This window comes from Staurois parvus, unplaced genomic scaffold (assembly GCF_062004578.1).
Source record: "Staurois parvus isolate SC_StPar_1 unplaced genomic scaffold, SC_StPar_1.0 ptg000011l, whole genome shotgun sequence".
NCBI lineage: Eukaryota > Metazoa > Chordata > Amphibia > Anura > Ranidae > Staurois > Staurois parvus.
Genome location: NW_028317807.1, coordinates 27,471,759 through 27,498,796, shown reverse-complemented (window position 1 = coordinate 27,498,796; position 27,038 = coordinate 27,471,759). Strand labels below are relative to the sequence as shown.

Sequence of the window (27,038 nt, the reverse complement as noted above, 5' to 3'; positions counted from 1 at the left end):
TTGACATACACTATATTGCCAACAGTATTGGGACACCCTCAGGTGCTCCAATCACTTCCATGGCCACAGGTGTATAAATCAAGCACCTAGGCATGCAGACTGCTTCTACAAACATTTGTGAAAGAATGGGTCACTCTCAGGAGCTCAGTGAATTCAAATGTGGTACCGTGATAGGTTGCCACCTGTGCAATAAGTCCATCCATGAAATTTCCTTGCTACTAAATATTCCTCAGTCAACTGTTAGTGGTATTATAACTGCTTTCCTGCCGCCCTATAGCCGAGGGTGGCATGGCTGCGCAAAATCACACACACATATGTGTATATATATATATATATATATATATATATATATATATATGAGTTTCCATTTCCTGGTAGGGGGCGCTCGCGCCACCATTGGTGGCATCATCTGTCGTTCTCCAGGACCCGGCCGGTGACTGACTTGTATCACCGACAGTGTAGAGACCTGTATGTAAACAATACAGATCTCTCCCGTCAGCTCCTGCACATTGGTTTGTATTGCTCTGCATAGGAAAGCAATACAAAGCAATGCGCTTACAAAGCACAGCACACAGTTAACCTTTTGATTGCCCCAGATGTTAACCCCTTCCTGCCCAGTGTCATTAGTACAGTGTCAGTGCTTTTTATTAGCAGTGATCACAGTATTGGTGTCACTGGGGATGTCAGTGACAGTTCCCCCCCTAGTGTCAGAATGCCCATAGCAGTCATGCTATAAGTCGCTGATTGATGCCATTACTAGTATGAAAAAAAAAATAATTCCAGTATCCATACCGCCATTTGTAGACATTACAACTTTCATGTAACCCAATTAATTTACACGTATTGAGATTTTTATTTTTTTTTAGCAAAGACGTAACTAAATACATTTTAGCCTAAAATTATGATGAAATTTGATTTAAAAAAAATTTTTTACTGGGCATGTTTAATAGCAAAGTCAAAAATATTGTTTTTTTCTAAAAATATTGTTTTTTTTTGTATAGCACAAAAAATTTAAACCGCAGAGACAGTCAAATACCACCAAAAGAAAGCTCTATTTGTTGGAAAAAAGGACATAAATTTCATCTGGGTGCAGCATTGCATGATCGTGCAATTTCAGTTAAAGTAACGCAGCTCTGTATCGCAAAAAAATGGCCTGGTCAGGAAGGGGGTAAATGCTCTGGAGGGCAAGTGGTTAATAAAGTGGAAACAACAGCAACTTAACCACCAAATGGTAGGCCACGTACAATCACAGAGCAGGGTCAGTGCAAGCTGAAGTGCACAGTGCATAGAAGTCTGCAAAGTCAATAGCTAAAGACCCTTACCCAGTGTCTGAAATTAGTCCAGGAAAGTAATACTGGTGGCTTAATCTCCTGTCCACACATACACTAGATTGCCAAAAGTATTGCGACGACCCCCCCCCCCCATCCAAATCGTTGGATTCAGGTGTTCCAATCACCTCCATGGCCACAGGTAAAAATCAAGTACCTAGGCATGCAGACTGCTTCTACAAACAATTGTGAACGAATAAGTCGCTCTCAGGAGTTCAGTGAATTCCGTGGTGCCGTGATAGGTTGCCACTTGTGCAATAAGTCCATCCGTGAAATTTCCTTGTTACTAAATATTCCATCAATGGTTAGTGATATTACAAATTGGAAGCAACTGGGAACAACAGCAACTAAGCCATGAGAAGGCAGGCCACATAAAATGAAAGCGCGGGGTCAGTGTATGCTGAAGCGCACAGAAGTCGCCAACTGTCTGCAGAGTCATTAGCTAAAGATCTCCAAACTTTGTGTGGTCTTCAGATTAGCACAACAGTGGGTAGAAAGCTTCATAGAATGGGTTTCCATGGTCAAGCAGCTGCATCCAAGCCTTAAATCACCAAGTGCAAATCAAAGCATCGGATGCAGTTGTTATGAAGTACGCCGCCACTGGACTCAGAAGAGTGGAGACGTGTTCTCTGGAGTGATGAATCATGCTTCCCTGTCAGGCAATAAGATGGACGTTTCTAGGTTTGGAGGTTGCCAGGAGAACAGTACTTGCCTGAATGCATTGTGCCAAGTGTAAAATTTGGTGGAGGGAGGATTAATGTGTGGGGTTGATTTTCAGGGGCTGGGCTTGGCCCCTTAGTTCCAGTGAAGGAACTCAGCATAAATCAGTACACCCCTTTTGAAAAGTAAGATTTTAAGCAATATTTCTATTAACAGTACAATTTCCAACATTTTGATAAAACTGCATTTTATACAACATTTGATTAGCTCATTACATGAAAGTAAGGTTAATAACTTAAATTACAAACCCTTCAGTTTTACTTAAAATAGTTGATGTAAAAATGAATACACCCCTCAACAAAAAACTACTACATCTAGTATTTTGTATGACCTCCATGATTTGTAAGGACAGCACCAAGTCTTCTAGGCATGGAATAAACAAGTTGGTGACATATTGCAACATCTATCTTTTTCCATTCTTCAAGAACGACCCCTTTTAGAGCCTGGATGCAGGATGGAGAGTGATGCTCAACTTGTCTCTTCAGAATTCCCCATAGGTGTTCGACTGGGTTCAGATCATACTTGGCCAATGAATCACTTTCACCCTGTTCTTCTTCAGGAATGCAACAGTGTCATTAGATGTGTGTTTTGGAACATCGTCATGTTGTAAAAGTGCACGACAACCAAGAGCAAGTAGTGATGATAGCATCTCCTCTTTTAATATAGAGCAGCACATATGTGAATTCATGATACCATCAACGAAATGCAGCTCCCCAACACTAGCAGCATCCATACAGCCCCACAGAAGGACACTGTTTCACTGTAGGCACCATGTTTTTTTCATTGTATGCCACAGTTTTGCAACTCCATACAGTTTTGAAGCCATCAATTCCAAAAACATTTATCTTGGTGGGATGGGTTGCAGTTCCATCTTTGTTAAATTTTTGTATCACTTCTGCTACAGTATTATGACTGATGAATAAAGCTTTGCTGATCTTCTTGTAGCCTTCACCTTTCCTGTGTAAAGAAATTATTTTCTTTCTCAGGCCTTGTTAAATTTCTCTTCTATGTGGTGCCATTGCTGACAGCATGAAATGGGAAGGGGTTTTCATTGTTAAATAATGCCCTTTTATAATCAACTGTCTGCCTGACACCTGTTTAATGAATAATTAGACTCACCTGTTGAATTCTTGTGAATTAGGATTTTGTGGTCTTAAATTTAGCTTTGCTCCCAAGATTTTCATTGGAGTGTATTCATTTTTGCAACATGGTCTTGAATGAATTTGTTAGGAAGAATAATTTTTTGCGTGTGTAAATGAACAAATCTTGTTTGCAACCAATGACAAATCTGTTGGGGTGCACTCATATATGCTGAGCACTGTACAGTCAGGTCCATAAATATTGGGACATCGACACAATTCTAACATTTTTGGCTCTATACACCACCACAATGGATTTAAAATGAAACAAACAAGATGTGCTTTACCTGCAGACTGTCAGCTTTAATTTGAGGGTATTTACATCCAAATCAGGTGAACGGTGTAGGAATTACAACAGTTTGCATATGTGCCTCCCACTTGTTAAGGGACCAAAAGTAATGGGACAATTGGCTTCTCAGCTGTTCCGTGGCCAGGTGTGTGTTATTCCCTCATTATCCCAATTATAATGAGCAGATAAAAGGTCCAGAGTTCATTTCAAGTGTGCTATTTGCATTTGGAATCTGTTGCTGTCAACTCTCAAGATGAGATCCAAAGAGCTGTCACTATCAGTGAAGCAAGCCATCATTAGGCTGAAAAAACAAAACAAACCCATCAGAGAGATAGTAAAAACATTAGGCGTGGCCAAAACAACTGTTTGGAACATTCTTAAAAAGAAGGAACGCACCGGTGAGCTCAGCAACACCAAAAGACCCGGAAGACCACGGAAAACTGTGGTGGATGACCGAAAAATTATTTCCCTGGTGAAGAAAACACCCTTCACAACAGTTGGCCAGATCAAGAACACTCTCCAGGAGGTAGGTGTATGTGTGTCAAAGTCAACAATCAAGAGAAGACTTCACTAGAGTGAAAACAGAGGGTTCACCGCAAGGTGTAAACCATTGGTGAGTCTCAAAAACAGGAAGGCCAGATTAGAGTTTGCCAAATGACATCTAAAAAAGTCTTCACAGTTCTGGAACAACATCCTATTGACAGATGAGACCAAGATCAACTTGTAGCAGAGTGATGGGAAGAGAAGAGTATGGAGAAGGAAAGGAACTTCTCATGATCCTAAGCATACCACCTCATCAGTGAAGCATGGTGGTGGTAGTGTCATGGCGTGGGCATGTATGGCTGCCAATGGAACTGGTTCTCTTGTATTTATTGATGATGTGACTGCTGACAAAAGCAGCAGGATGAATTCTGAAGTGTTTTGGGCAATATTATCTGCTCATATTCAGCCAAATGCTTCAGAACTCATTGGACGCCGCTTCACAGTGCAGATGGACAATGACCCAAAGCATACTGCAAAAGCAACCAAAGTTTTTTAAGGGAAAGAAGCGGAATGTTATGCAATGGTCAAGTCAATCACCTGACCTGAATCCGATTGAGCATGCATTTCACTTGCTGAAGACAAAACTGAAGGGAAAATGCCCCAAGAACAAGCAGGAACTGAAGACAGTTGCAGTAGAGGCCTGGCAGAGCATCACCAGGGATGAAACCCAGCGTCTGGTGATGTCTATGCGTTCCAGACTTCAGACTGTAATTGACTGCAAAGGATTTGCAACCAAGTATTAAAAAGTGAAAGTTTGATTTATGATTATTATTCTGTCCCATTACTTTTGCTCCCTTAACAAGTGGGAGGCACATATGCAAACTGTTGTAATTCCTACACCGTTCACCTGATTTGGATGTAAATACCCTCATATTAAAGCTGACAGTCTGCAGTTAAAACACATCTTGTTTCATTTCAAATCCATTGTGGTGGTGTATAGAGCCAAAAATGTTAGAATTGTGTCGATGTCCCAATATTTATGGACCTGACTGTATATATCAAAACCTACACATATTTGGTATTCCTGTCCCCAGGACAAAGAAGGGAAAATAGTTTATAAAAAAAAAATCTCAAATAATATTAATTATACAAAAAGGTTACATATGTCTGAGTTTTAAATAAATGCAGGGTAAGAAACACCTAATGATGGTCCTAAGTGTGTCTAACAAATGGTATGAAAATCATTTTGGCATGCAAACTGTTTTTGTTATAACTGTTTGATAAGCGCAAAAAATACTTGTGATTTTGCCAGAAATCACATGAGTATCATATCAACTTTACTGCTCTTAGCTATTTCTGACAGCTACAAAATCATACCCCCTATGTTATTAATAAAGGCAGAGGGGTGTAGTCCTGTATTACACTCCTGTTTCTGATGTCCTGACATAGTAGGGTGTGTGGAAGTGTGGTGACATAATCACCATGTTGAAATAAGAAGAAAAAAAAAAAAACTTGAAAAACATAAAATGCAGTCACAACTATCTGAGGACTGGTAAGCCATATACCACACCCCCGCTTCCTCCTCATAGGAGTTTGACTGACAGCAGCAGGAGCTTACGGCTCATGCCGCCGGTCACCGGCTTTCCCAGCCTCTACTGTTCCACAGGGGAGCCAGGGACCTATGTGGGCCTGTCAGTCCAGCTTACCATAGAGAAGAAGGAACATCTGTTCTCTGATCATCTCTATGGTATATGAAACCGAAAGCGAGGTTTTGTCACTGCTAGCTGCAGTTTGTTGTTTACAAGCAGTTATTGGCTTGTAAAGCAACTAATCAAATGAGGCCATGCTATCACAAGGGATATTGTTCATCCCTTGTGATAGCAATAAAGTTGCTAAAAAAATTAAAGAAACAGTATAAAAAGACATGGTAAAATAAAATGAATAATAAATAAAATTAAAGCACCCCCGTCCACGCATGCAAATGCAAATCCATATGTAGGTCCCACACACATATGTAAATGATTATTATACCACACATGTGGTGCAGAGGTATCTCTGGAAATGTCAGAATGGAAGCAATAATTCTATCACTAGACTTTCTGTTTAGGTCTAAATTAGTAACCTGTAAAGGCTTTTAAAATATTTCCTATGGAGATTTGTAGATATTGTTTGTCACCATTCCATGGGTGTGTGCAATTTTAAAGCATGACATTTTAGGTATCTATTACTCAGCGTAACATCTTTTATATTTTACCAAAATATTTATTGGGCATTATATTGTTTCTGTGCCCTAGAATTCATTAATGTGATTTTTTTTCCTGAAAATCTGTGTTTGATAAATCACTGTGGAAATATTGTGTAACATAAGAATTACAGCCACCATTTTAGTCTCCAGGACCTTTACTTATAATATATAATGTTTGGGGGTTCTAAGTAATTTTCTAGTTACAAAAAAAAAAGCAAAAAAAAAAAAAAAGCTGATTTTTACATGTATGTGAGAAGCATCAGAACTGGCACATTGGGCACCAAGTAGTTAACTTAAAAAAATCTGATTTCCTATCAAATACTACAGCTGCTGTCTAACAGTTACTAGAAAGCTGTAACTGTGTAAGAACCTGCAGACCCTATGTACAGGTATTGATAAATGGAATGACATGGGTCACTTTGAACTACAGCATTTTAGCATAACCTGGAAAGACACAAAACACACACTTAAAAAATAAAAAAATAAAAATGTATTCCCTTTTGCTATTCTCCTATCCTAGGTACATGCATTCATTGCACAGGTGTTGCCAAGGCCATGCTGACTGCAGGAAAGATCATAGTGAACCAAAGGATGGCCCCATCAGTGTACTGCTGCTTCACTGTCCAAACAGTAAGCTGGGATGTGTTTTGATTCAGTTCATGAAAAGCAGTGCTGCTGATGAACTTCAGATTTAGGATCAGCCTGTGCTATCAGGCATGGGAGACTGGAGTACAAGATACTCTATACAAAATTAGAAATCCTTCATAACAAGTTAACCAGTTCCTGTGTTTATGTTAAAAAATGTGTATTTAGCCCTTTGCCTCAAGGTTCAGCTAGAAGTCACTTTTGGTCAACAGTTCCAGATGTGGACAGAATTAAAATGAGCTACAAAAGGCGAGGCAGCACGTAGACATTGCAATTAGATAATTGATGTAAATCTCCCTAATTAGCATAAATTCACATACACACTTACATCATTTTTCGTTTCTGGGCAGGTCTCATTTTGCTGTAATCCGTTGGTTCGGGCTTTTTCTTCCTCACTGTGCTGAAAGGAGAACATGAAAAAGATTAAATGGAATCAACCTGCATCTGGTTATTACCTGCACATGTTCTATCAGTTAGGTTGAAGAATGGATCCCCTCTACAGCCTGCAGGTGTTTACAATAAGAAATAAAATATGAAGATCCTCAGACCAACATTCTGCAGAAAGCAGCAAATGACGTTTATATTTGGAACTTTGGGAGCAGTATCCGTCTTCTGGACAGTTTCCAGGAAGCACCATACAAGCCTTGTGGTGATTAGAACTTTTTTTTTTTTTTCAAGAGAACAATATTTCACACTGGATTTAAAGAAAAAATAAAGCTTTCCTGCACTCATCTAAAAAAGTTTAAAGAATAAATATATTGATATTTCCCACTAACAAGTGCAGATATTTCTCCATTATTATCTAAACTTGCAAAACTATTTATACAGCCAACTAAACAAACAAAACTATAGTCAAGGGATGGAAACAAGCAGTATTGCATCTGCTTTATACAAAGATGTAATGAATATGATTTCCAGTAACAGTCAAGTTTTCGTAAAAGTGATATTTCCAAATACTAACCATAAACCAGCTGAAAAACCATTCAAACTTGTTTTCAAATAACAAACACATGATTGTATTGACCGAATTTTGAACAATAAGTCATTTAAGGGACATAAATTAATCAGTTTTTCATTCGTTCTGTCACATATGTGCAGTACAAACAGTTAGGTTTTTAAAGGGAAATGCAAACTCTCGCTGGTCCTGGAAACTGCTCGATGGCCATCTTTTTGCCCTTTGCATGCTGCCGCATACAGTTCGGCGGACCTGTCTGCAATACCACACCATTGCATGGACCGTTAATCCTTCCCTATGCTATCCAAAACCCAAAAATATTTTTGTGGCTGGAGTTACACTTAAAAAAATGTACCTGTTCCAACTTAGGAATATACAAATTCAACTTAAGAACAAACCTACAGAACCTATCTTGTTCATAACCTGGGGACTGCCAGTATGGGGGCCAAAATAGTTCCACAAATGGGGGCCATTGATTGTAAACAAGTATTTTTAATTTGCTCACACAAAAAAAGTATTTTTCCTAACAAATTCATTCAAGACCACGTTGCAAAAATGTATACACCCCACTGAAAGTCTTAGGAGCAAACCTACTTTTAGACAACAAAATCCTAATCAACAAGAATTCTACAACTGGTGAGCCCAATTATTCATTAAACAGGTGCCCAGCAGACAGCTGATTATAAAAGGGCGTTACTTAACTGCTTAAGTACTACCCTATAGCAGATATACTGCTACAGGGCAGCCCCTATGTGCAAAATGACGAATATAAATGTAATTTTGCATTCCCAGGGAGGGGGGGTGCACGAGCCGCACGCAGGCCCTGCCCGCACCGCCATTCGCGGCCACGGGTGTCAATTACCGGGACCCGGACGGTGATTATAGGCAATTACCAACAGGGAGGAGGGCTGCTTTGTTTACCAACAGTCCTCCTTCCTGTCCCTGAGCAGAGCCATCCAGAGCAGTGTGCTTACAGTGAAGAATACACCCCCGCCCCCTAGTAAAACACTCCCACCATATAGTTAACCCTTTGATTGCCCCTCATGCTAACCCCTTCCTGCCCAGTGCCATTAGTACAGTGTCAGTGCTTAATATTTTTTTTTTTTTTTTGTAGCACTGATCACTGTATTGTGTCACTGGGATTTTTTTTTTTAGCAAAGATATGGAGCAGAATACATTATGGCCTAAATTTATGACGAAATTTGATTTTTAAATTTTTTTACTGGACATGTTTAATAGCACAAAAGTACAAGATATTGTTTTTCTCTCAAAATTGGCAGTCTTCTTTTTTTTTTATAATGCAAAAAAAAAAACAAAAAAACACAGGCGATCAAATACCACCAAAAAAACCCCCTCAATTTGTGGGAAAAAAAGGACGTAATGCAAACCGCTTCTTTAACTGCTTCTTGACCGCCCTATAGCAGAAATACTGCTATAGGGCGGCATGGGTGCGCAAAATCACATATATACACATGATTCGCGCTCCCGTGGTTTTCACACCCCTCCCAGATAATGTCAGATTGCCAGTAATCACATTTAACCCCTTGATTGCCAGGAACACGCTCATACACAATAAACCTCCATTGCTTGTATAGTGTCTGAACGGATCAGTATCTTTGATCAGATCAGCATTATACCAGCGTTCACATTAGTATAGTGTCCCCAAAAACACAGCGTTAGCGGGATTAGCAATGGCACCTACCAGCACCTGCGTTTATCCTCTACGCTTAAACCCCCCCCCCCTTCTCCCCCAGCAAATGCAATGTCAGTAGGTCACTGTCACTTGATACATTGCACACAAACTGCAGTGTTCGCAGAATCAGGCCTGATCTCTGCTAGCACTTGCCGGTAAATTTTGAGGACTCTCATAAGCAGCAGAATGCCAGTACTAGTGCCATTCTTCCTTTTGGTGAGCTGGCGAGCACCAGCGGCCTAGTACATCCTGGTCTTTCACATACCAGCACTGCAGTATCACTTGGTGATGTGACGAGTCCCATAAGTGCAGTACAAGCTGGTATGGTGGCGAGTACAAGTATTGTCCCGCAACCACCAAGAATTCACACAGGTCCGTAGAGCCCCTAGTATCCTTCCGGATGTGCATGCAAATCCCAACTGGCAGCCAACAAATTCTGCAGCACCCGTACTTTCCCCATTCACTGCCCAAAGCGGAATTCAGGTGGAAACAGCAAATTTAACTACTCCCCTTGATTTTTTGTAGCTATTTTTCATGGAAGATCTGTATGCATTCATTGTGGTTCAAAGCAATTTATACGCACAACAATTTATCGCCGCCAACCCAAATTCAAACCTTGCCAGACCATTCTAATAGAAACCCATTACGGTTTCCAAATGTGAAATTTTTTGGGCCTAACCCTCAATATGGGCATTAAAAAAAAAAAAAATTAATTGCGGTTGTATTGGTCCACAGGCCCGATTCATCATATGCCTGTGTTCTCTGCTGCCATGGCCAGGCATAGATATGAGAGTATAATGTCTTTTATGCATTTCAATGACAACACACTTTGTTGTCCTTGGGGTGACCCTGAATTTGACTGGCTCCACAAAATTCGGCCCCTCGTAAATCACCTTAACCAAAAATTTGCAGATGTCTATACTCCCCAGCAAAAAGGTCTGCGATGATGAGTCCCTCATTAATTAATTAATTAATTTTTCTGGCTGCCTTGCATTCAAACAATTTCTTCCCAGCAAACGTGAAAGATATGGAGTCAAGATGTATAAGACCTGTGAGAGGGCAACAGGCTGTACTTATAAAATTTCATATTTATGAGGGAAAAGATAGTCAAGTGGAGCCCCCCGGATGCCCAGACTACATGGGGAGCAGTGGTAAGATAGTTTGGAACATCCTTTTTCCATATGGGGTACCACTTAATACGTGGACAATTTTTACTTAAGCATGCTGCTAGTTAGACATTTGTACAATCTTGCAATTGGCGCATGTGGCACCATGTGACCTAATGTGTGCCCACCATTAGAAGTGGGTGGATGCAGGGAGGTATATTCTAATGGTGGGCATACCACAAACTTTTTCTGGCAGATATTTATTCTCTTTTTTTCATTCAGCCCACAGGATACATTAAAAAAAAAATAAATAAGAACATAGCATATATACCCAACAAGGATCAGCGACATACATGTACATCACTGGATTTTGAATGGTTATACCAGGATGATGCCTACAGCTGCAGACATCATCCTGGTATAATTTTTTTCAGCTAGCGATTGGCTTTCATGTAAAAGCAATTTTAGTGGGTAATTAGCTGCAGGATTGCTTTTACAAGCAGCGGGTGATGATGCCCTCCCAGCCCGCTGCCTTCCACAGCCTTCCCGGGCAGTCCCGTGCCATCAAGGAAACCTGAAAATACAGCCGTTGTTTGTCAGCTGACCATAGAGCTGATTGGAGACCGGAATGGTGCCAATCATCTCTATAGTGTAAGAAATCGGAAGCTACGAGCATTTCATCACTTCAGTTTCACAGGATATAAGCAGCGCCATTTGTAAATTGGGAAAGCATCCGATCACACTGATCTTGGTAACATTAGTTAAGGAAAGAGCAGAGGAGATATCTAGAGTCTGATAGACCCCAGATTTCACAAAAAAGAATATATGACAATGCCCATTGAAGTTATAGGGGATATTTGCATTTCCTGTGATAGCATTAAAAGTGATTAAAAAAAATAAATGAAAGGGACAGTGTAAAAATAAAAAAAAATACAAATAACTTTAAAAAAGGCACTTTCGCCCCCCCCCCCCAGGTACGCAAGCATTGACCCTGTGCCTGTATGTAAACAGCGGTTGCACCATGCATGTGAGGTATCGCCACGAACATCAGATCAAGGGCAGTAATTCTAGCACTAGACCTCCTCTGTAAATCTAAAATGGTAGCTTGTAAAAGCGTTGCCTATGAATATTAAAAATGTATGCAGTTTGTCGCCATTGCACGGGGCATGCATAGTTTTAAAGCATGTCATGTTTGGTATCCATTAACTTGGCATATCATAATCTTTTATATTGTACCACAAAATTGGACAATATATTGTATTTTTGTGCAGTAAAAGTAAAAAAAAAAAGTGTATTTTTTTTTTAAATTTGCGTTTGAAAAATCACTGTGCAAGTACTATGTGACATAAAAAATTGCAGCACCCACCATTTTATTCACTAGGGTGTCTGCTTTATAAAAATATATAACGTTTGGGGGTTCAAAGTAATTTCCTAGCAAAAAATACTGATTTTTTTCATGTGAACAAAAAGTGTCAGAAAGGGCTTGGTCTTCAGGTGGTTAGAAGAGTGAATGATGTGTGACATAAACTTCTAATGCTGGGCATAAAATGCTCCCACCCCCCAAAACAACCCCTTTTTGGAAAGTAGACACCCCAAACTATTTGCTGAGAGGCATGTTGAATCAATAGAAGAATTTATTTTTTACCACAAATGTTTGTTAAATGACAAAAATTTTTTTTTTCTTTTACACAAAATTGTCAAATGATTTATTGCGCACATATGCCATGGGTATATGTAGAATTACTCCCCAAAATACATTTTGCTACTTCTCCCGAGTATGGGGGTACTGCATGTGAGAGTTTTTGGCAGTCTAGCCAAGTACAGGACCCCAAAGTCCAATAAGCACCTTCAGGCTATTAAAGGGCTTTATTTCCTCATTACACTTCCTGACTACCTATCACAGTTTTGGAGGCCCTGAAATGCCAGGATAGCACCAAACTCCCCCAAATGACCCCTTTTTGGAAAGCAGACACCCAAGGAATTTGATAAGAGACATGGTGAGTATTTTGCAGATCTCGTTTGTTGCCACAAGTTTTTGGAAAATGAAGAAAGAAAACAAAAACATATTTTTTTCTTTTCTTTTTATTATATTTCAAACCCTTGTAAAAAAATGCCTCTTTTTAAATTCCTTGGGGTGTCTACATTCCAAAAAGGGGTCATGGGGGGGTTGGTGCTATCCTGGCATTTCAGGGCCTCCAAAACTGTGATAGGTAGTGAGGAAGTGAAATGAGGAAGTTGCGCAGCTTCAGGCTCTCAAAGGGGTCATTGGATTTCAGGCTCCTGTATGTGGCTAGGCTCCCGAAAAGTCTCACATGTGGTATCCCCATACTCAGTAGAAGTAGCAGAATGTATTTTGGGGTGTAATTCTACATATACCCATGGCTTGTGTGAGAAATATATAATTTAAATGACAACTTTGTGTAAAAAAACAAAAACAAAAAACAAAAAAAAAAAATGTTTTTGTCATTTTCCAAAAATTTGTAGAAAAAAAAAAAATCTTCCATGGACTCCATATGCCTCTCAGCAGATAGCTTAGGGTGTCTACTTTCCGAAAAGGGGTCATTTGGGGGTGTTTTTACTGTCCTGGTATTTTAACAGCTCAAGAAATGTGATGGGCAGTCAGAAAGGAAAAGCTGTGTAAATGCCATTATCTATACCATAGTTTGTAGACGCTATAACTTTTACACAAAGCAATAAATATACACTTATTGGGATTTTTTTTAACCAAAAACATGTAGCAGAATACATTTTGGCCTAAATTTATGATGAAATTTGCGTTTTTTGGATATTTTTTATTACAGAAATGAGAAAATGTTTTTTTTTTCCAAAATGTTTTTCTTGTTTATAGCGCCAAAAATAAAAAGTGCACAGGTGATCGAACACCACCAAAAGGTAACTGCTCCCACTTCCGCGGAGGTGTCCTCCCACTGAACACCGTGGGACTAAGGAACATGTAGGACCAAGGAACAGGTTCTGCTGCACAGAAGAGCAGAGCGGCCGGACCAGTATTCTAATATAAGGCCGGCCACTCCATAAGACGCAGACATTTTCCTCCATTTTTTGGTATCTTCAGTTATTAAGCATGTTTGTGCACAGATGGCAGAAGCATGGACTGAAACTTTGCAGTTAAAATTTCTGAACTGGTGGTACAGGTAGGCGTGTGAAGTACATCACCAACATACCTCAACTAGGAATATAGTCACTAAGGCCCTGTACACAAATCGTGTACCGGGAAACGCGCGTTCCTGCTACATGACGTTTAAAGCGCGATTCTCACTCGATTTGCATGCCACATAGGGCCAGCCTCTTTACTTGAACAGGCTGTCCTATATGTGTTTTTGCCTGAAAAGAAACTCCTTTTTGGACGACAAGCCTCACACAATTTTGAAAGACGCGGTTTGACACAAGACAATCATGGCAGGATTGCATCACGTTTGGAGTGCCATTGAAGGATAAATGGCACCCAAACGCACATCACGCATTTTGCAGCAAATGCCAGGTGATTTAGAATCGCAGGCAGAATCATGATGATTCTGCTTGCGGTTCCAGCTCACAAAGTGTGAATAGAGCTTGAATGGGTTTGGAAGGCTTCAGAGAGAAAAAAAAAAAAATCTCACTCGTGATAAATGATACTGCTACACAGTTTAACATTTGGGGACTGACATGCTAAGCATCTGGTTAGAACATTTCATTTGGTAGTAGTAGTGATTGCCAACAAAAATATACACCATGTAAAGTGCTGATGATGTTGAGGATTAGAATATATAATTTAAATGCAATGTTCATGCTCTTGTTTCTCTGTTCCCTTCTAACCAATGGCAGGAGAGGACATTTCATCAGGTCAAATACTGCATCTAATTCCTGTGTATATTTGAGCATAAATTGAGCCTACAATGTGTTTTTCCCCAGTAAAGTAAAAAGGAATGAGTGAGTTTCATTTTGTTGCTCCTAATTTTGTATTCTGTCGTGCCTTCTAGGCACCAGATGTACTTGCCATTCACATTTTAGTCACACCCAGTGATCTGCATTTAAAGGACTATGGACTTAAAAGAAGAATATTGTTTTAAAGTAAGAAGTAGACATTGTTGTATAACATAATGAGAAACCACAGTTTTGGTGAGACAAGAGGAGAAAAAGCCCAAACCACATCAGGTGAACTATATACGCTCTAAAAATGTGAGCTTAGCTGCAGATCCTTGCCCCATTCTGTTCTAAAGATCTTGATTTCACTGTCACAGCACTTTCTAAAAGTGACTGCTAAAGGGAAGCTATAATTAGTCTTTGTTTTTAGTGTTTTAATGAGGAAAGCTGCAGCCATGGCATCTTTTTACACTTACAAGACAAAGTATCTGGAAAACAATATTGCAGAAGATGTCTGTAATTTGACCTCAAGCTCTGAGGAACACACAGTGAGATGACATGAGCAAATAGATGGGAACTCAAGTGGACACATTCTTGGTAGTTTAAGAAATTCAAAGCCGGCAGCAGATTGACATGGAAAAGTGATAATAATGTTCAGTTACAAAAAGCTTTCTATAGCATATTTGAAGCAAAATATTATATATTGAATTTATTTAAGTTGATCTTTTACTGAATAATAATGTGATATTCATTTCATATTTTAGGAAGAAAAAAACCCCCCAAAAAAGGAAGAAATGACAACATAATTAGCACCTGGCACTAACACAAATCTAAAGGTCTGGGACCCCAGTGTGTGAAACTACACTTTGGCCACGGCATCAAAAGCTTTTTTCTGCACCCCACGTCATGACATGGCCTTTTGACAGAGACAAGGGCAATTTTTGTTACCAGGCTGCATGGTCTAGCCCTTACACAGCACACTAATTTATATTTCTCTCCAGTTGTGTCACTTTCACTTTATTTGTGCTTTTTCACTCACTTGGATAAGGTGTGGTCTTCGGGCCTGCCCTGCAGTCTAGGGGGAGGAGGTGTGGCCCTTAGTTCCCTCCTCCCATCTGGGAGTTTATCTTTGGGAGAACCCCTAACCTAGAGTATTTGGTGGTTGGCTTTGGCTGGCCATGAGACGAGTGGTCTGCAGGTGTTTTGGCCGGGTGAACTAGAGCTCTTTTCCCTGCCAGGAGTCTAACACCCTGCGGAGTCAGAAAGGTCTGTCCTCTTCGGGAGGGGACTAGTGATGCACAGTGTGTGTTTTGTGTGTGTTGCAGGCCCTGGGGAAAAAATTATGATTCTTTCCAACAGGAATATCCTTGGCAATAACAGCTTGACAGCATACACTTTTCATCTACAATAGCACACAAAAGGATGCCTTCCTTTTTTAGAATTTGCTCAAGCAGTTTAAGTGGTATTAAGCCCAAAAGCAAACATTTATGTGGCAACTTACCAATTCTTAGATGTGGTGGCTGCATTAGTTTTGTTTTTTTAGGCTTTCTTTTCCTTATTTTCACTTGGTGATTCGGACAGTGAGTCAGTGTAGCAGTTAGAGGGATGGGACAAACAATTTACCACTGGTAGAGGCGCTTCCAATGATCAGCTTTTTTATGTAAAACCTGTGAGCTGGAGTTTGGCTTTATTTTGTTAGTGTATTTAAATCTGTAGGTACATGTAACACTCTTCATCCAGAGTTGAGTTACTGTTACAGGAGGTGTGTTGCTGGCCAGATCATAAAGTGAAAACAGAAGGAAAAGCCTAAAAAAAAAAAAAAAAAAAAAAAAAAAAAAACACGTCCCACATGGAATTTGCATATTCTCCCTGTGCCTGCGTGGGTTTTCTTTGCGTACTCCAGTTTCCTCCCTTACTCCAAAGACATACTGGAAGGTTAATTGGCTCACATATACATTGGCCCTAATACACTATATGTTTTTGTATGAATGTGAGTTAGGGACCTTAGATTGTAAACTTCTTGAGGGCAGGGGCTGAAGTGAATGTAAAGTATTTATGTGAAGCACTGTGTAAATTGATGGTGCTATATAATTATAATAAAAGAAAACTAATGCAGCCACCACATCTAATGATTGGTAAGCTGCAATATTTTACATTTTTGCTTTTGGGCTGAATATCGCTTTAAGGCACAGGAAACCATCAACTGTACTTTTTACGGAAACAATTACAATTTGTTTGGAAACTTTTGAATGCTTTCATTAGTGTTTAGTAAAGAACGGTAAAGCTGAACTCAAGGCAAACAACAAAATGCATGGTTGAAATACACATTGACTGTCTTGCCTTATAACTTTGTAATGCTCTTCTGCAACTATTGTGATCTAGAACCTGACAGCCAGAGCTATGTTGCTGACCTATATTTTATCCACTGCAGTAAAGAAATACAGCTTGGTCATGACTCCATCATAGCTGGCTAATTGGACACTAAAGGCAAGCAGTACGCTGGGGGGGGGGGGGTCATTACAGGAGAGGACATGGACTGTACTACACAATGCAGTATAGCATGACTGACTTAAAATAGCAACCCTTTGAGTCACACACTGCAGGGGATCAGGGAGGATAAATTAATGACAAAGTGATTATATGCCAAAATACATCTAATGATTTTAGAGGGTACATAAGAGGGCTCAATTATGTTACAAGTATGTACGGAACCTTTAATTTTTTACTTGGATAGGGGCAACCATACAGAAACCGGAGTTTATTTCCTATTGTGCAAATCTTCTAGTTATTTAAAACTGCAGCACCATTTTAAAAATAAGACTCTGTTTTGTGTGCCCAAGCTGAGCAAACTCCACATAATTGAAAGTTTCCGGTACCATGGTCTCCATGGTGATGTTAAAATCATGGCCTTTTGTGTGCACTTAGCTATTTATAGTTATAGAATCCAATCTTCAGCCAGAAAAAAAAAAAAAAAAAACACAAAAAAACATGCTGTACTTGTGCAAAAGATGTCAACTTGCCAATTCACTTTTTGAATAATAGCAATACACATTACTTGATATGAAGGGTAAGAAACAGTTACTCTGACAGGTGTCTTCCAATACGAATAGTGGAAATCCCTGGCTGCTTTATTAAAGGATATGTTCACATTAAAGGATATGTTCACATTAAAGGATATGTTCACATTAAAGGATATGTTCACCTTTAGGAACATGTTACAAGTTCCCTGTACATGCTGTCACTTTTTTAACCGCTTCCAACCTGGCAACTTCACAAATGGCTGGATGGGAGCGTTCCCGTTCTGAGAGAATGTTCCTGAACATCAACATCACACGGCCTCAGGGTTACGCAGCGGTGTCCTTTGGACACAGCACATCACAGATCGGGACATGGGTGCTGTGATTGGCGCTCCCGATCACGTGATGGCTGTGTCCATTCACAGCCATCATTCAGTGTAAACAGAGACACGTGTCAGCTTTACCCGCAGAGCTCAGTGTGGAGAGGGGGATGCTGCAAGCCTGTGACAGCTCTCTGCATAGCTGATGATTTTAGTGTTCAGCTATGAAAAAAGATTGCTGCCATCCCCACACAGTACATGAAGCACCATCTGTCCCTGTTCAGGTGCTACCTCAATATCTGTGCCAGTGTCACATCAACATCTGTACCAGTGCACTAGTGTCACATCAACATCTGTCACTGTGTACCAGTGGACAAAACATCTGCAAGTGTTCCATAGCAACATCAACATTTGTCAGTGAGCGATCAACATCCGTCAGTGTACCAGCGCCCCACGAATAAATAAATAAAAAAAAATGTAAAGTGCCCCATCAATAAAAAAATAAAAAACTGTAAAGTGCCCCCATCCCCGCATGCAAGCCGAACACACAAGTTGGTCCTATACGCATATGTAAACGCCGATCGCACCACACGTGAGGCAACGTCAGAGTAAAAGCAGTAATTCTAGCACCAGACCTCCTCTGTAACTCTAAACTGGTAACCTGTAAAGGCTTGTAAAACATTATTACCTTTTGTATCACTCAACCCTTGCCCTAGATTGTAAGCTCTAACGAGCAGGGCCCTCTGTTTCCTCTTGTACCAAATTGTATTGTAACTGTAATGTCTGCCTTCATTTTGTAAAGTGCTGGCAAACTGTTGGTGCTATATAAATCCTGTATAATAATAATAATCTATGGAGATTTTTAATTAGCGAAGTTTGGTGCCATTTCACAAGCGTGCACAATGTTAAACTGTGACATGTGTGGCATCTATTTATTCGGTGCTATACCATATTTTATAAAAAAAAAAAATTAGGTATTATATTGTGTTTGTGTGCATTAAAATATATTAAAGTGTATTTTTTGTATTAGTGTGTAAAATTGCATTAGAAAAACTACTGCGCAGATACCATGTGATATAAAAAGTTCTATTTTGTTCTCTAGGGCCTTTGCTAAAAAATATATAATGTTTGGAGTTTCCAAGTTCTAGCAAAAAAACAGATTTTTACTTGTAAACAAAAAGTGTCAGAAGGAGGCCTGGCTTTAAAGTGGATAAAGCCTGAAGGTTCTCCTTGGATGCTGGTCCTCTCTATGTTGCTAGGCTGTGAAAAAGTCTCACACATGTGGTATCACATACTCAGGAGGAGTAGCAGAATGTGTTTTGGGGTGTAGTTGCAAGTATGCCTATGCCATGCATGAGAAATAACTTAATATGATATTTTTGTGGGGAAAAAAAAAACCCACACATTTAATTTAATTCTTCATTTTACAAAGAATTGTGGAAAAGAAAATATTACAACTTCAAAAAACTCGTCATGCCTCTTAAATACCTCGGACTGTCTACTTTCCAAAAAGGGGTCATTTGAGAGATATTTGTACTGTCCTGGTATGTTAGGGCCTCAAAAAATGAAATAGGCCATCAGTACCATCAGGCGTGATTCATTTTCAATGATTGGTACCATAGCTTGTAGACTCTATAATGTTCTCACAGACCATATAATATACACTGATTTGGGTAATTCTTACCAAACAAATGTAGCAGTAGAAATTTTGATTAAACCCTATGAAGAAAAATTACTTGTTTGCAACATTTAATAAGAGAAACAAAGAAAAACATGCTTTTTTTTTTTTTTTACAAAATGTGAGATCTTTTTCAGTTTATAGCGCAAAAAAGTAAAAAAAAAAACAACCCAGTGGTGATTAAATACCACCAAAAGAAAGCTCTGCCTCAAAAAATCTTAATTTCATATGGGTACAGTGTTGCATGACTAAGTAATTATTCAAAGTGCGACAGTCCTGAAAGCTGAAAATTGGCGTGGGCAGGAAGGGGGTATAAAAGTGTCCAGTATTGAGGTGGTTATTTTCTGCTATAAAACATATCAAATAAAAAAAAAAAAATAAAAACATTTTTTTCCATAAATTTAGGACAAAATGTATTCTGCTACATATTTTTGGTAAAAATAACCCCAATAATTGTACATTGATTAGTTTGCACAAAACTTATAGCGTCTACAAATTTTGGGACATATACTGAAATTTTATTTATTTATGCTAGCAATGGCGGCAATCAATGAGTTATAGCGGGACTGCGATATTGTGGACATTTTTACACTGACACTTTGTGGGAAACAGTGACACTAATACAGTGATCAGTGCTAAAAGGAAACAGTAATCATTGAACTAATGACACTGGATGGAAAGGGGTTAACATCAAGGGTGAACAAAGGGTTAAGTGTGTGCCTAGCTATGTGCTTGGTGTACACTAGGTGGTGGTTTTACAATGGGAAGTGATGGATCATGTTCTCAGCTCTGCAGAGGCACACGATTCATGATTCCCCCGTCACAGCAGAACCGAATCTATGTAAACATAGACACAGCTCTGTTCTTCCTTCCTGACCAATGATCTGAAGGTGCCGGTGAGCAACTGCACGCCGGGACTTGTAGATCGGTTTGTGCTGTGACATTTCTCAGCAGAAGTGATCTTCCGGCTGCGTTCGCCCCTGTGTGGCGGAGGTGCAAAATCACATACACACAGATGTGATTTTGCAGAGGAATGCCGTCCTGTAGCAGTAAAACTGCTATAGGGCAGATGTAAAGTGGTTAAACTCTCATAGTGAAGTTAATGTTTCTATTTATATAAAATTTTAGAGATGCATTTTTAAATTATTATTATTTTTTTTTTTTTTTAAGTATGGTTTCCAAATCATTATCCCTTTTTGAGCTTTGCCCGTTGCCATCTGCCTCCAAGCACTTCCCCAAACTTCCAGTCAGGGAGCACACACATTGAGTTACTACTTGAGCCCCTGACATTGTGAGTACAGATTTCTCTTACAGCATGCATTCACTGTTCAGGAAACACTTTCTGCTTATGTTACACATACATTGGTTTGTTTGCCTTTAAATTATTTTGTTCTTTCCTCACTCCATAGCTAGGGGATTCTCTGTGTAGTTAGCCCCACCCTTCTTCATACTTTAATCTCCAATCATCACATGTGCTGTTTTCTGCTAGACACATGGCTTTTTTGACCCATCTGATGTTCAACTGTGAAGATTTGCAGAAGCTTTCAATTAAAGCTTCTATGATCTGCAGGATGTTATTAGGATCGAGTTGCTGTAAGCCAAGCTACTAGACTGTAAGTTAAGTTATTTCACCACAACTGGATCAGTTATTGAGACTGCACTTTCAGTGCTTAGATTGCTGAAGCACAACACTGCTGGCCCCTCCTTCCTCATATTCCAGATGTGGCGGTCCAGCAGAAAAGTTAGAAAAATGTTTTTTGTTTTTTTAACACTGTATTTGCCAACTAAGGGTTGGTGGACAAAGCAGACATCTAGCTACTGAGGAGGCAGTCTGTGCTCAGAGCTAGTTCACATATGGCTGGTGATGGTCATGCGGTCATGTTGGGGCTCCAGGGAGACCCCAAAGGGCAGGGTAGCAAATCTATAAACACCAGTGTAGTTTGCAAGAGATTTGAATTCTTATGAATGGGTGGCCATGGGAAAGAAAACAGTCAGGGTTTCTGAAAGCATGTAGGTGCTCCTATGAAATAATATTTTTTATTTGTAGGTTTAAGAACACTTCAATATGCAAACAGCATGTATTAATGTGCAAGTGATAGCACACAGCAAAGCTGTGCATTACTGTCCAGCCAAAAGAATAGGCTGCACAGGAATGTGTTAACTGTTATCAGCTTGTTCCCATAAATATATAGTTCAGGATTATTATCTCTTTAACCAGATTGCTGTTCAGCAGGTCCAGTGTGAATATGCAAGTCTGCTGAGCTTCTCATATATCTCGCAGTGAAACCTTCCTCCACTAAACTAGAATATCCTGTCATTTTAATTATAACTACAACCCCATCCCTAGTCTGCCAGCTCAATTATGTAGCCTTTGTTAATTTTAAGCGTCTGCAGCCTCTTTTCAGACAAGGCTATAAATTTGCTTCTTTTGTTTATCCTGTATATGAACTCCAAGTCCATTTTAGAAACTGCCAATATATATCTTTCCAAATCAGGTGTTCTGTAACCAATTAAATGTATCATCTGAGTACTGTTGTTTTTATCATACAAGGGAACCCCTAACGCATTTTTGGATGGTGCTACATTCTTTTCACTTACAGTTCATATTTTAAATCATCTGATCTTTACTTCTTTCTACTCTTAAGTAAACCAGTTTTGATTATTTAAAGAAAGAAGATTAGGAAAACAACAAAAGATGAAGCTTCTGGCGAGGCTGTAACAGGAAGGCTTTGCCCCTGAACATTTTGGCCGACTGTCTGTAAGTCAATCTTTTGTTTTATGGTTCATATCTGGGATGGTGCACAGTTGGGTGTTTGCCCTGCCTTTGACTGCATATACAAAAGATCTCCTTATTTAATGACACATAGCATTGCCATGATGTATTATAAATCATGTCTCTCCACAGAGCCCCACTGCACTGGAGCTGTGTTTCTTTTCTGAATGGGTAGGGACGCTGGGCTTCCAGCAGGGACTAATCTTTTATTAATAACCCTTACAAATGGCTCAAGGATTTCACGTCCTTCCACACATCAATTCTAATCTGTTCAAATAAACGTTTCCATTGAAATGTTTATAGATTATCATTGTCAGATATGAGCCAAGGGAGTAAGAAGCTTCTATTGTCATAGAGCAATTAAAATTATAATGCTGGGGAGTTAATATAAGCAAATAACCCAACTGAACGCCAGGGCAGTATCTGTTTTAGCTCAGTAGGGTATGAAAGGAAATGAACGTGGTTTCTGAGCAGTTAATAAAAATGCCAATGTACAAAAATACAGGTAGAAAAGTAGATATTTGTTCTAACTGCATTCCTACTAAAAGCTAGATTATCTTCATTTTATCATCACATCAGTATTCACACCACGTATCTATATACAGTACCCGTCTACAGCTGCAGCATATACACTGATCAGTTATAACTTTATGACCACCCACTTATAATTGAGTAGGTTCCCCTTTTGCCGCCAAAACAGCCCTGACCTGTCAAAGCATGGTGCCCACTAGACCTCTGAAAGAATGCGGTGGTATCTGGCACCAAGCTGTCAGTAGCAGATCATTTTGGCCTGTATGCTGAGTCGCCACTATGGATAGGACTTATGTTTTTAGCACATCCCACAGACGCTCGATGGATAGACATTCAGAGAATTGGAGGCCAAGTAAACACCGCAAACCAAAAAAAAAAAAAAAAAAAAAAGGTTGCTGTGCAACAGGGTGCATTAGCCTTCTACAAGAAGTCACTGCCATCAGGGAATACAGTTTCCATGAAGGGGTGTATTTGGTCAGCAACATGGTTTAGGTAGGTGCTACAAGTCAAGTAACATCCACATGAATGGCAGGACCCAAGGTTTCCCAGCAGAATGTTGATCAAAGCATCATACTGCCTCTGCCGGTTTGCCTTCTTCCCATACTGCTTCCTGTTCCCATCCCTTCCCCAACTAAGTGACGCACATGCACTTGACCATCCACATGATGTAAAAGAAAACATGATTCATTAGACCATGCCACCTTCATCCATTGTCCCAAAGTCCACTTCGGATGCTCAAATGTAGGCGCTTTTTAAGATGCAACTTGTCTCAATCCTCAAAAAGTAAGTAAGGCAAAAGGCACCCACCTCTCCAACCAGGCCTCCACAGGCAAATTTCCTCCAGCAAGTTTCCTCCAGCAATCCCCCACAAATGGCACCTGCTGAGGACTATTAGTAGCTTCTCTGAAACATACATGCGCCTCTCCCAGGGGGAAGCCCCAGGGGAGAGAGAGAGACTGATCAGATCCTTTGAAATATTTATCTTTTTGCCAGCCACACCTTCTGAGTTAGCCTCCCAGGGATTGACTAGGATCAGATAACTATTCAGAATCCTGTGATTCATCTTCCCATTCTATTGCTGGAATATTCTTACAGCAGCAGACAGGGGCACTCAACCACCAGAGTTTAAAGTGTTACTAAACCCACAACAGTAAAATCAGTCTGTATATGCATTAATAGCATAAAAGAGGAAAGTCCGGGAGCGCTAAGGTACTGTCTCAGATGTAAAAATCGGCATAGACCACGTATCTAAACCGGGTAAAATAAATTACATTAAAGTCCATACATGTAAGCAAGGCTAACGGATGTGTAAAGTCCGACACTGTCCTAAGTATGGATCCAAGGATAAAAGGTGGCTCCTTAACGGAAGTCGGTCCTGGAGTTGAAGGGGGCCAGCAACTCTAATACACAGAAGAAGAGAGGAAACTTCTACACTTAGAGCGGCGCCGCTGTTTCCTCTCTTCTTCTATACAGTAAAGCATGCTTGCTATACTCACTGTGGATCCTAAGGGGTTAATCCTTTGCATTGTGTAAAACTGCGGTTTGATCCTGACTTCTCTGATCCTCCACTCCTTCCAGTGTCCCCCTCTTATCTCCTAATAAGACATATCATGTGGAATCACTCTGCACATGTTCAGTTTGGTGTGTATTGCTAGAGAGGTTTTGTTTTTTTCCTTGGGAGAGTGCATATGATTAGCACAGAGCCAATCAGCACAGTCCAGACAGAGGTCAGGGTTCTGCATCCTTCTAGAGCAAAATGAAAACGCCTCCTACAAGCTTTAACCAGTGCTTGGCTGGACACTGCTATATGTCACGAGACTGCTCTAACTGCTGATGAGAAAAGGAATTTAGCAGTTTACATTTACTAAAATAATTCCACTTCCATGTTGTGTGTACTGTAGGAGACCAGATATAGTGAATGCAGGGTACTGGGTTTAGTAACACTAAGTAAAGCCTGAATAGACCTGAAAATTAATTTAAACTCAGTTTCATTCAGCACAGCCATATACTAAATTTAGCCAGGGGTTCTACAAAGGCATATTTCTTCATGGCAGATACTCATTATCTGCATTGGCCCCCTACTAAAAAAAAAAAAAAAAAAAAAAAAAAAAAGTGTGAGAGGGAGAGAAAAAAGAGAGACTGACTTCTATAGCAACACTTACATTTTTCAGATGTGTCCACTGCACTGAAGATAATTAAAGTATAACTAAAGGCAAAACTGCTCTTTTTTGTTTTGGAAAGGATGGTGAGCGATTAAAACACCTGTCAGGTTTGCGGTCTGTGTCCCTGTTAGGGAGATTCAGTATTTGTCATGTTTACTGTTATTTCCAAAAGTAAAAGAAAACCCCAAATTAGGGGTTGTTCCCAGGGAATTAAGATAAGAGAAATTTTTCAGTGGTGACACCAGTTTTGGTGACCCTGGTGACAGCCAGGGATTCCTTCATTTTTGGTAGGATTTCCTCTCACGTTCTGTTTTGACTATGGAACAAAAGTGAAGGGAAATCTTCCCAAAGGGACACAGAAGCTTCTGAATCTGATTGAGAGTATGGAAATTCCTGGTCCCTGGCTACATGCTGTGGTTCTTCCCGCTGGCCTCTAAATCACATCTGTGCCCTGGGTGATTCAAACGACGCATATGATGGAAAAATGCATAAGAAATCTACAATGCTAAATGCACAGTGTACAATACACAGATGCTTACTTATTCCCTGGTTAAGCAATAGAACTTACTATGTGACCTCACAACCAGAATATCTGTCAGGCTTTGCACTGAGACAAAGGTAGCTAATCAAAAGACTTGCTGAACATATTTACATATCCTTCAGTGGTAAAACAATATATATCTGTATTTCAACTGTGTATCTAGAGATTTGCCTGCAGTTGTACTGTTAACTGTTACTAAACCCACATTTAAGCGAGTCTGTATATGCAGTAAAGCATGCTTGTTATACTCACTGTGGAACCTAATGTGTTAATCCTTCACATTGTGTAAAAAGACCATTTGATCCTGTCTTCTCTGATCCTCCCCTTCTTCCACAGTCCCCAATCCATCTGCTGATACTACAGAGCTCTATGAGGCACTCTGCACATGCTCTATTTGGAGTGTATTGCTAGAGAGTTTTTTTATGGGAGGGTGCATGTGAATGGCACAGGGCCAATCAGCACTGTCCAGACAGAGGGTCAGGGATCCTGCAGCCTCATAGGACAGTCAGAGGAGAATTAAAACTCCTACCAGCTTTAACCAGTGCTCAGCCGGACACTGATACAAGTCATAAGACTGCTACATACTACATGCTGATGCGAAAAGGTATTTAGCAATTTATATTTACTAAAATAATTTCATTTCCATGTCCGGTGTACTGTGGGAGACCAGATATAGTGAATGCAGGGTCCTGAGTTTAGTAACACTAAGTGCTCATCCACATGGTATGCTGGGTTACACTGTCCCAACACAGCAGTCGCAACACAGACATTTTATCTAGTCTATCATATATTAGGTTAGTTCACACCACTGTATTGCTGTGGTGTGCACTGAAACAAAAGTACAGCATGCAGTACTTATACATCATTGTCAATGCAGTGAACAGAAATAAATGAAATGTTGCTTAAAAAACTACAGTTAAGCTGGCTATAGACAAAGCAGGGACCGGCCCAAAACTGGAATCATGTATGGGCAGGCTGAATGTACCCAAGTTGATCAATCAACTTGGGTACAACCAGCCTGTCGGATTTTACATGTGATTATTGCTAGTGGCTATTATAGCCGGGAGAACACAATGGCTCCACGGGAGGTATTCCCCCATCAACAATGACTGTCTTGATGGGGGAAATCGAGCGATTTAGTTTTCTACCATAGGTTGCAGGAAAGAACATTGCTCCATCAATGGCCAGCGTGACAGTGCAATGCACTGTTTTCCGTGCATGGGCATGGCTCCTGTGCAAAAGCAGCTACTCATGTGCACAAGCAATATCAACATGCAGAAGTGTATATGGGTAAGGATGATCACAGGAAAAGTGAGGGTTCAGTCCAGAACTATATGGAAGAAGCTTGTGAATGAATTCAAGGCAGTTGGGACCACAGTCAACAAACAAACCCTTGGTAACACAATACGCCACCATGGATTGAAATCATGCAGTGCCTGCAAGGTACCCCTCCTCAAGAAGGCACATGTACAGGCCTATCTGAAGTTTGCCAATGAACATTTAAATGATTCCAAGAAGGATTGGGAGAAAGTGCTGTGGTCAGATGAGACCA

At 40.0% G+C, this 27,038-nt stretch overlaps 1 protein-coding gene across 1 annotated transcript in view; it reads right to left on the bottom strand.

Annotated features, from left to right (window-relative positions):
- Positions 1-27,038, bottom strand: part of SLX9 (SLX9 ribosome biogenesis factor) — a 271,516-nt gene that overhangs the window by 31,023 nt on the left and 213,455 nt on the right. Inside the window, exon 5 of the mRNA XM_089671909.1 lies at positions 7,178-7,249. Within this exon, the coding sequence (XP_089528035.1) occupies positions 7,178-7,249 (72 nt within the window). The remainder of the gene's footprint in view (positions 1-7,177; positions 7,250-27,038) is intronic.